At 33.2% G+C, this 11,627-nt stretch overlaps 1 protein-coding gene across 1 annotated transcript; it reads left to right on the forward strand.

Moving 5' to 3' along the window:
* Positions 1-4,091: 4,091 nt before the first annotated feature.
* Positions 4,092-9,945, forward strand: LOC129291045 (TOM1-like protein 6). Its single transcript, XM_054928150.1, has 9 exons — positions 4,092-4,605; positions 5,139-5,217; positions 5,351-5,449; positions 6,308-6,421; positions 7,112-7,275; positions 7,409-7,490; positions 7,565-7,650; positions 7,881-8,177; positions 8,650-9,945. Exons 1-9 carry the CDS (start codon positions 4,493-4,495, stop codon positions 9,707-9,709), a joined length of 2,094 nt encoding a protein of 697 aa, XP_054784125.1. The 5' UTR covers positions 4,092-4,492; the 3' UTR covers positions 9,710-9,945.
* Positions 9,946-11,627: the final 1,682 nt, after the last annotated feature.

Genomic DNA, 11,627 nt, shown 5'->3' on the forward strand with positions numbered 1-11,627 from the left:
TGAAAAATTGCTAAGGGCAAAGAGCATACCTTTTCCAATTAAGTTACTAAATGTGAACTTTTCACTACTTATTTAAATGACAAAAGTCTTGACCACTAACATCAATTGGTTGAATAAACAAAACTTAATCAACAATAATGTCTATTTTATTATATATATATATATATATATATATAATAATTTCTTTGTTCGCCTGTGGCGCCGACTGAATTATGGCCATTCAAAAATGCGAAGAAATACCTGAAATTGTTGACCGAAGTTTGGTCCGTTTCATTTCAATTACTCGCTAGCGAGGTTCCATCATCATAAATAGACAACACAAAGCTGGCGCTCATACCATTTGCTGTATAATACTTTTTTTTTTTTTAAACACAATGCTCTTCCCTCATTAGTTATATATGGCCGTCCTCTATCCAAAAAATATTCTCGAAGAAACTATGGCTGTTTAGTGGAAGCTTAGCTATAACAAGTGAGTGAAATTTAATTAGTGCGAAACATTACGATATAAGCTTATGTTAGCTTGAATAATTGTTGTGGATAGTTTAATCGAAGCTTTGAGATATCGTACGTTACTTGGCTCGTTGAGACCGTGAAGCGAGTGGCAGGAAGTATGAAGTGGTTTTGTAGGCTTTGTTTGGTCCTTCTTATTGTTTTTGACAATCATAGTTCGCATGCAAAGGTAATTGGGATGTATTGGAGATACACTTTAGCTTTGCTATATAAGATGGTTGTACCTCTAACTTGCATGCTGATGACCACTGTATGCATTGAAGCCCAATAGCATATGAATAGCATGTTTATTTCTTTTTCATATGCTAGCTAGCTATTAGGTTTTTTTCTGACTTGGTGCCTAGTAGACTTGTTTTGTGTGATGGATTTAGCGCCTTGTGTATAATGGTTCAGTTGGTACCATTGGATATGCCCGTGAATATTCTTACCTGGTCCTAGATAAAGAGAGAAGATTACTTTTAATTCTATTTATAAGGCACTTCACTTTTTTTTATATTTATTTTTACCTTTTTACCCTTATTAAATATTGAAAAAAATATTAAAAATAATTTTTTTGTTCTTATTAAGCTGGGTTGAGGCAAAAACTTATTAAATTTTAATTTATAATTAATAAAATTTAAGGTATTCCTTAATTTTGATGAAATATATTGAAAGTGATTTATAAATAGGATTAAAAAGTATATACCATTTGACTTGTGTATTGTATGTTGATGTGGATGAATTGATGATATAATTGAAACTTGATAGCCATTCATTTGCATGCCTCATTTATTACTCCTCCCTTCTATTGTGTTTCCCTAGCTACTTGCTACTAATTAAGATTATGGTATGATTTCACCACCCCACAACCCCTTAATTTCCTTTCAATTTATGTAGGTTAGGACACTTTTGAAAGAAGGGGAGTTCAAGAGTGACTTCCTTTGTGAGACTGTTGAATTTTCGTCCAACTTCAATATGGCCATTAAACTTTTGTGTTAACGCGCGTGTGTTTTGTGCATTAATTTGATGTTGCCAATTAATGACTAGTATTTTTGTTTAGACTAATCACTAATGAATTTTATCATACGTAGAGCTTCAAACTATGAATGTGGTCTTTAGACTCATCCAAGAGTGTATTAGTTCTCCCTTAATTTTTTTTTGGGGCAAGTACTCCCTCCAATTTTAAATATAGCAGTTAATCAACCAATTAAACAAAAACAAGAAAAGTAGTTAAGTTAGTCATTTATCATTATTATGTGTTGATTTTTTTTTTAACATATCACTCATTTTAATCGTTTACACTGGAAATTTAATTTTAGGAAAAACACGTACAATCAATAGGGATAATTTGAAGGAAAAAAATAAGAGAACAATAAATAATTTAGTTTCTATAGTTTTGGTCTAGTTAAAATTTAATCCTTGAACTTTGATTGAAAAAAAATTAATTTCTAAATTTTAAATTGGTGCAACTCAATACGTGTGGTTTTAATCATTTAAAAACATTAGTTTCTATAATTTGAAAAGTAAAATTATAATGACTAAAAATATTTTTTGCAACTTAAGAACTGATGTTTTAAATTGCAAAAATTATACGATCAAGTTGCACCGAATTAAAATTTAAGAATTGAGTTTTAACTAATGACTATATTACATTATATTATATTAAATTAAAATTTAAAAATTGAATTATAATTAAGTTAAAATTATGTAGACCAAATGATTAATTTTTTCTGCAATAAATGTGGAAAACAAAAGAGATTGAGGTCTTACATGTGTGAGATCAATCAAATTCTTCAACTAACTTTTGCATTATGCACCCATGTTCTTTTATTAAAAATAACAAAGTCAGACTCGAAACAAACTCATCAAGTTTTTCCCATTGACAAATCTGATCAATCAATGTAAAACACCACAAATATGTACCCAATAAATTATCATCAACATGGACCTTGTGTTCTTTATTATTGATTTTATAGAATTCTAATTTCTAAGCGGAAGCAAATTAAAACTCAACGTACCTTTACCTATGATCCAACAACTTATGACTAATATGTATTACAAACACCTGAAAATTAATGAGATGGTAGATACTAGAGAGTTGCGTTGACAATATATTGGGGGAAAGTTTTATCATCCTTATTGTTTAATTTGATTCAAATACTCAATGCAGATTAATTAGAGTTCAAAATAATATTCGGATAGTAGGTGTTTTGAATTTTGAAACTAAATTTTAACTAATGAGAAGAGAGTATATTGAAGAATATATAGTTCTATTATTTTTTAAGAGCTTTTTTATGAAATTTCATTTGAAAAAGAATTGCAGTTTTCCATCACGGAAGTTTCGAACTTTTCATTGCTAATTAACCAATCTTTAAAGCTGGCGTGTCTCTGTTTCTTGTCCAGCTGATTTTTTAGTAACCTTTTGTATATCTTTTTAAAAGTATAAGGATCCGAAAGTCAAGCTGATGAGTACAATTATCTTTAAAAATGGTTTTAGAACCACAATTCACTATTGATTTTGATTAATTATAAATAATTAGTTCTGAAAAAAAATATACTTGGCAGGAATGAGAATGTCCTCATTGTAAGTATAAAACTGTGAAACAACTATATCTAACTCCACAAGAGCATTATCGAATCTAAATGAAAATAATTCTTTCAAAAACATTTTTTATACTAAATTTGAACTTGGATTTTTCTTGGTGATGATAAAACTAAAGTATCTGTTAATTTTTCATGCTTAATCAATTTTTACCTTCATTTAATCCAACTTGATATGATCATATAAACTTTGAAAAATCATAATTCATTCATCATGTCAAATAAATAGAGCCAATAAACAAGCAATCCTAATCTATATGAGCTTTTAGGAGCTTGAGCCATATGGATTCAGGCTCAAAAACCTTGTTATATTAAAATCAACCATTTCTTCAAACTCAACCTTAATTCATCAGACTTAGGATTGAGTTTCCAAGCTCGTTTTTATTCATTTTCATTTTTTATTTTTAAAAATTTAATTTTTACATTATGATATAAAATGTTCATTTTCTAAAACAAAAATTAAAATATTCAAAAATTAAAATCAAGTAATATGAATTCTAATCATAAGATATAAATTATGAACACATATTTTAAAATTTAAATTTAATTTAAAAGTAAAAATATCCCATTTTTTATATAAAACAAAATACAGGTTTAAATAAATAGCCTGAGTCTAAGCTCATTTTACCAAGGTTTGAATGGGTTGAGCATATAAGTCATTTTATATAAAAATATCTAATTTTCAAAATCCCCAACCCTAGATCTCAATTTTTCAAATAAATACTTTTTTTATAATACTATGAAAATAAATGTCAAATAAACACCTTTAGTAGCAAGCTACTTTTATTAAAGGATTAGATTAGATGTGATTAAATTGAAATTTTAAAAAATAATTTTTGATGATATATAAAATATTTTTTCCAAGAACATGTAAAATGAATTTGATACTATAATATAAATATAGATTTTTAACTCAGAAATACGATTTATAAAAGCACGACCATCACCGAGACATGACTTGCACTGAACTGGGCACGTGGCGCGTGGCAAGAGAGACTTAGAAGAGCGAGTGCGCATGCGTCGGAGACCAGAGAAAGGCACCCTAGAATCGGAACGTTTCTTGCTTTTTCGATGCAAAACAGTAAAGATAGAGGAAAATTACGAAATTTCCGGGAAAAAAGAGGAATGGAAGATAGAAAAGGTTGTATGATTTTCTTTTAGCTGAGGGAAAAACTATATTCTTCCAAAGCAACAAGCCACAAATTCTGATTATTTTGCTGCAAGAAAAAGGCACTTCAAGCTTTCTTAGCTAGGGTTTCAGAATTTTCCACTCCTCCAAACAACTTCGGAGCTGTATTTTACGGGGAGAAAAAGCTTTGGGGTTTTCTTTGTTTTTTAAAGCATCTATTTCCCTTCCCTTGGAGCTTCGGAAACAGGGAGAGATAGAGAGAAGCAGGGAAGCATGTCTTCTTCTTCAGCTACTGTAGCAGTGGAGAAGGCGACCAGCGATCTTCTCATGGGCCCTGATTGGACCATGAATATCGAAATATGTGATTCTGTCAATTCCAATCGCTGGTAATTTTTTAAGGAACCGAAGAATTGAGACTTTCTATTTCTTTCTTTGTTGGGTTGACTTTGATCAACTGACAATATTTATGCTTCTTCATTTTTGGAATTCAGAAGTTTCGCTATTCGGATAATTTCCTTGTTTTTATGATGATATTTCATGCAGATGATTTTATGTTATGTTGCACGCATAGTTTTCGTAACAGCTTTTTATGAGATAAAATTTGTGAATAACAGCGACTTAACAGCGACTAAATAATAGTTTCCGGTTTGCTTAGGATGGAAAAAAGCGTTCCCTTTTGTTGGATAAGCAAATATATGAGCTGGAATATAGTACAAACCAGTTATTATTCTGTCAGTAATTACATGTTTATAACTTTCCTGAACTTTTTCATCGTATAATTGAGTTGGCTGCAAAATTCTAGGACCATTAGTTTTTCGTACTGTTAATGGATTTGTCTCTTTGTCTCTGATATATAGTATTTGGGAAAATAATAGTAAACATTCTGTCTGGTTTTGACAAGTACAATCATTTTTCTCAGGCAGCCAAAAGATGTGGTCAAAGCCGTGAAGAAGAGATTACAGCATAAGAGCTCCAAAGTTCAATTACTCTCTCTGACGGTGGTCTTTTTGCACCGAATTTGCTTTTCACATTTATATGCATTTGTGTGTATAACGATGCGCCCATTAATGCTTAAATCCATATCTGATTGTACGGATTTTGATTTACAATTTCTGCACGTCTACTTTCTAGCTGCTGGAGACAATGGTGAAGAACTGTGGTGAGTATATCCATTTTCAAATTGCTGAGAGGAATATACTGGATGAGATGATCAAAATTGTGAGGAAGAAGGTAAGGTGGTTTCAGGTGGAACATGGAGATAAGATCTGTGTATTTAATTCTTGCATCAAATTGTTACTGCGTTTTTGAGGATTTTCCTTGTGAATGTCAAATCAAGTTAAAATCTATGTTACTTAAGTTACTGACATCTATAATATTTATAGAGGGAGAACCCCTGTTTCGGCTTGCTAGGTTGATTTTTTCTTTTAGCTGTGCAAGTGACCCATTTTAAGGTAGTTTAATATGTGATCTCATGAATTTCACCTGTGCTTTGGCACTGCTGTTAAATTTTCTCTTTCATCACTATACGTTCCTCTACATAAGTCCTGTGCGTTTTGTCCCTTTTTGTTGCCTAAAATCTAGTAATTGATTTATAAATGATTCTGGAATAATAAATGAAAGTTCAATAGCAGGAGCTGGTATTATTTTATATTCATTTTTACTGTATGTAATCCTTGGTCTCTATAGTGGTTCCCCAACTGTCGCTTGGAGCAGATGACAATTTTTCATCAAGATACCTGTTTTTAATTGCCAAGCATCTTAGGGTCGGATGACATCTCTTCCCAATGATAGTTTAGTTGATCAATAGGTCATTTCATGCTAAATATATTTTAGTGGGATCCAATTACATATCAAATTAAAATCTGTGTGTTGATTCCCTTGGGATTTAATATTACAAAAAATACTTATTCAATCACAATATATTGGTTTTATTTACCATGACAAGTCACGACAGAATCTTAGAGTTGATGCCTTTTGTTTGTGCAATATTGTGGTTTAATCACTGTTTTGAGGCGACTAACATTGTCTTCTCAGCTTTCCTTCTTAACTTATCCCCTCTAACTTGAAATATATGTGGTGATATTTCAGGCAGACATGCAAGTGAGGGATAAAATTTTAGTGCTGCTAGACTCATGGCAAGAGGCATTTGGTGGGCCAAGTGGAAAGCATCCTCACTATTATTGGGCATATGAGGAATTAAAGGTTAGTATAAGGCTGATGACTCAACAAAATTTCTCAGTGGTGCTTTAGCTGTGTCTGAAGTTGTTAACTGTCTGTCCAGAGTGGGATGCCAGATTAAAACATTGATATTAGTTTGGATTGGGCTGGATAATGTTATGTTAAATGATTTGCCTCTCCCTTCATATTATAATCATCATAACGTCCGGTAATTGGATCATTTAAACTAGATTAAGACCCCCTTTCACAGATTTTAATCTTCATTTAAATTAGTTGGCTCACATCTCTAAGCTCTGGGACATGGTTTTTGTCATTTTAGTCTTGTTCCACTATTTTGACAATTCATTTGTGATTATTTTGACGAATCATTTTTTGCCTGCCTCATCCTAGTGCAGCATTTACAAATTTATGGTAAAATTTAGTCATTTTTTGCTAATAACTTTTATATGCTAACAGCACCTGTATTCTACAAACTTGTCTGTTCACAAACAGCAAAAGATAAATGAATGCTTGATCCTCTTGTTTTCGTTTCTAGAGAAACCCAAGAAAGGTCAAAACAGTGGAGTGAAAAAAAAAAAAAAACATGTTCACGATCAGTCAGTGTTATCCACTACAACAGTAGAACCTATCATAACTTTAACTAATGTCCCATGTAGTTTTAATTTCTTAATGACCAGTAGATCATATCATTATATTGCATTATATGAATGGCAGAGATCTGGTGTAGTCTTTCCCAAGCGTTCTCCAGATGCAGCTCCGATATTTACTCCTCCTCCTACCCATCTTGCTTTAAGACACTTGCAAGCTGGATATGGTATGCCAAGCAATTCTTCAAAGAGACTTGATGAAACAATGGCGACAGAGATTGAAAGTTTAAGGTGAAATTTCACTTTTGCATCATCACCCTTGCTTATGCTATTATATTTTGTCTTCTAAGATTATGCGCTGAGGCTTGAAATCTTCCTGCCAACTGTCTTTAAGCTTATTAATTTTTTATCGTTAAATGTGTAGTTTGTCAAGCTTGGATTCTATGCGGCATGTTATGGAGCTTTTGAGCGACATGCTACAGGCTGTGAACCCTAATGATCGAGCAGTATGTTGAACAATTGTCTAGCCTTGTTATTTGAGACAAAATAAAATGATTAACTGCTCTTCTTTTGCTTGTAGGCTGTAAAAGATGAGGTGATTGTTGACCTCGTTGACCGTTGCCGTACCAACCAGAGAAAATTGATGCAGATGTTAACAACCACTGGGTTAGTTACGTCCTTAGACTTTGGCAATGCCTTGTATGTTTCATGCATGCATGTCTACACGATTAAATTGTTCTCCAATTTATTTTCATATTACTTGGCATGATCTTTATTCTTGTATATCATGATGTGGTATTTTCTGAAATATGCTTTTGCATTTTTTATTAATTTATTAATTTCGTTCATCCAAGGTTAAAATTTGGATAATTCTTATTATCTTGGTTATGTGACAGGGATGAGGAGCTTCTTGGGCGAGGCCTTGAATTAAATGATAGTATTCAAAGTTTGCTTGCAAAGCACGATGCAATAGCTTCTGGTGCCCCCCTTCCATCTCAATATGCTAGTTCTAGTGCTCAGTCAACTGGAGCTAGCTTTTCCAGTTTCAATCCAACAGAAGAGAGGAGCTCCATCTCTAGAGGCTCTGATCCAACATTTAAACCCAACTCTTCTATCCCAGTTCCTTCCGTAAAAAAAGGCCAGATTGATCAGGAGGAGGAAGAAGAGGATGAATTTGCACAGCTAGCTCGAAGGTTGCTCATACCTAACAACATTTTAATGAATTTCTGAGTTTTTGGATGTGAAACTAGGAATCTATTTCTTGTCCAAGTAAATGACTGGCTTAGATTAGACAACCTTCTGCATGCACTCAAGTTAATTATAGGAAAAGAATGTGTTAGATGCATTGTTTGGCATGAACAAGTTAAAACTTACTCATGGTTTTCATTCAGGTGAAGTATGAAGCCTTGCTCAAGGCATTGTTTTTCCTATGCACTCACTCTGCTGCATTCGTTACCGTTCAACTCAGTTAGAATGTCTCTGTTATGAGCTTGTGATTTGCTTTCGTCAAGAGAAATACGTAAAAAATGTTATTCGAGGCTCTTGTCTAGAAAAAGATTGTAGATGCAACATCTATTCTGGTGCATGCCAATTGCCAAGTGGAATTGTTCTATCATACATCTAATTGATTCATAATTAACTTTTGAGTTTTGACAACCAATGCAGGCATTCCAAGGCACAGCCAGTGCCTTCTAAAGATGCTACAAATGGATCAACTGATGTTTTGGCAACCGTTGAAACCAACAGCTCAACATCAGATCCTGCAGCCTCTGTCCCAGTCAGTGCATTGGCGATTGTAGATCAGGCTGCACCAGCTAGCACTTCTAAAGAGCAGGACATTATTGACTTGCTGAGTATCACTTTGTCTACCTCGTCATCAGCGTCATCTCCCCAGATACCTCCTCCTCTGTCAGCCTCCAGCCAGCAAACTGATACATCTGTTCCATCTAGCACGCAAGGCTATCCCTATGCTCCCCAGTATTCTGGAAATGTGCCTTTTAGCAATTATGTTGTTCCTTGGGCTCAACCTGAATCTAAATCAGACTCTCAACCTCAACCCCAGTCCCAGCAACATATTTATAGACCTCAATCCTCACCTCAGCAACTACATCCACAACATGAACCCCAACAATTGCAGCCTCAGCCCTCTCTCCAACCCCAGCAATCACAGTTTCAGAATCAACATCTTCAATATCCGCATCCTGAACCCCAACAGGTACAGTCCCTGCACCAGCCCCAACCCCGACCTCAATTTCAATCTCAAACTCAACCCCAACCAATACAAATGATGCAACCTCGACCCCAGTTGCAATTGCAGAATCAACATGTTCAATACCCCTCAACATACCCTCCTCCACCATGGGCTGCCACGCCTGGTTACCCCAGCACTCAAAACCAGTTGTCTTCACCTAATATGTTTTTGACTCCTCCAGCCAACACATCAGCATGTTATAGACCAGCCCAAGGAATCAGGGCCTTGCAAAATAACAGTTCATTTTCTTCTAAAGGAACCAGCGGGCCTCTGACTGGAGATCCTAGGGGAAATCCTGGACTGGGAAACAATACCAGTGCTACTGGACAAAAGCCCTTTGTTCCATCTTACAAATTGTTTGAAGATCTGAATGTCTTTGGGAACACAGATGGAAGGATTAAGATGACCAGCAGTGGCACGTCATCTAGTTTGTCAGGAACAATGGGCCCAGGTATGGTTGGGGGGCGTAAGTGAGACATTAATTCTTGAAGGCGAACATGTGATGTGAATATGGTGTATATCAGTATTGGTAGCTTTTTCACGTTTGCAACATGTAAGTCATATAAGTTGAAAAAGTGACACCTTTCTATGTCTAAGATGATCACAGATAACACTAGTCACAACCCATCTTTGTATTTAGCTGGAGTGTTGCGCATCCTTGGAACATTCTTTCATATATGATTTAGTTTCTCGTGGCTCTCGTTGTGTAAGTTCTTTCTTGATATTTAAACTTTCTTCCCGCATAAATCTCTGCTCTGCTGCATCGTTGTTCTCAATTTTCGTGAAGTCTGGAATTTCCTTGACCTCAAGTACACTTTGTCCATTGACAACCAGTCTTCCAATTTTATATTTGGATTCATGGATGTTGTGAATTGTGTTTGGACTATTCGTAATGTTGAATAGCTACTTTGACAAAATACGACTTTCATTATATTTTCAAATTATAAAGGAATCAAGATAAAATTTAGATTTAGATTTCAATTTTGATTTGGGGGAATCCATAAATTTTTTGATGCCTGATTTGCTCTAAATTTAAATCTATATATATATATATATATATATTCAAAGATAGCATTCGGTTGAGTTACACTTGTTATTCTTTTCATTTCTTATTTTATTCACATCTAAGTTTTTTGTGAATTTCTTTTACATTATTGTGTTAAAAGCTGAAGTGAATAGTCAATAAAATTATAGCACAAGAACCTTTGGTTAATAATATAATAGCTAGTTTTATTTCACTAGTTGGGGTGGGTTACATCAATTGAAGGGCGCCATTGAGCTTTATCATCAATGAAATTTTTTAAAATATAGTTATCTAAGGGATCTTGTTTAATAATTTTTATGAGTGTTCTCTTTGATATATTTTTTTTCTTACAAGGTTCAAGATTATATGTTTCACTTTTCTTATTGTTGTCTCCTGTGGCTTTCTCAATACATGTCTAAACATTTATAAAAATGATTTTCAATGTTTTTTCTGTCAATAGATGCTATGTTCATTTTTTTTGTATATGCTCATTAGATTTTCTTTTTTTTTTTTTTTTTTGTGTATGCCCATCCATCGATCTTAACATTCTGATATCTACTACTCCAACTTTATATTATGCTATTTTTTTAAAGTTCAACATTCACTACCATATAACATAGTTGGTTTTATAGCAGTTTGATAAAACTTCCTATTAAATTTATAAAGTACTGATAACAAATAATTCATTTAGCTTTTTTCCAATTAAACTATTCAACTTGTATCCTATGTACAATATTTTTATCAATTTTTTCATCATGTAGAATAATAGCTCTCAAATATCTAAGCTTTTTCACTTGATGTATAATTTGATCTTAATCTTATTTCCAAATTACTATTGACCTCTTATTAAGATTATAATGTAAATATTTTTTCTTATTTCTCTTTAGTCGGAAACCTTTCGACTCCAAGGGCCTCCTCCATAGCTCAAGTTTTTGTTAATCTTTTCTCGTCTTTGTAATAAAAATTATATCATCTATAAAAAACATGTATTTCGAGATTTCTTCTTGAATATGCTTAGTCAAAACAGTTAGAATCAAGTCAAACAAATATAGACTTAAAAATTATCCTTGACGTAGTCCAATTCTTATAGGATGGTCTTTTGTTTCAATGCCAGGGGTTCTTATATTGGTTGTTGCCCCCTTATATATATATATATATATATATATATATATGGTTTTAATATAGGCAACCTAGACTCCTTTCTTTTTGAAGACTTTTTAAAGTACTCCTCTCAGTATTTGGTTATTAGCTTTTTTCAAATCAACAAAAATCATTTGTAAATATTTACCTTGCTTTGGTACTTTTTCATCAATCCTCTTAATAATAAATCACTTCTGTAGTTGCCTTATAAAGAGAAATTGATTCTTA

The sequence above is a fragment of the Prosopis cineraria genome, unplaced genomic scaffold (genome assembly GCF_029017545.1).
Source record: "Prosopis cineraria cultivar Desert tree isolate PC_DT_omini unplaced genomic scaffold, ASM2901754v1 PC13, whole genome shotgun sequence".
In the NCBI taxonomy this organism is placed as follows: domain Eukaryota; kingdom Viridiplantae; phylum Streptophyta; class Magnoliopsida; order Fabales; family Fabaceae; genus Prosopis; species Prosopis cineraria.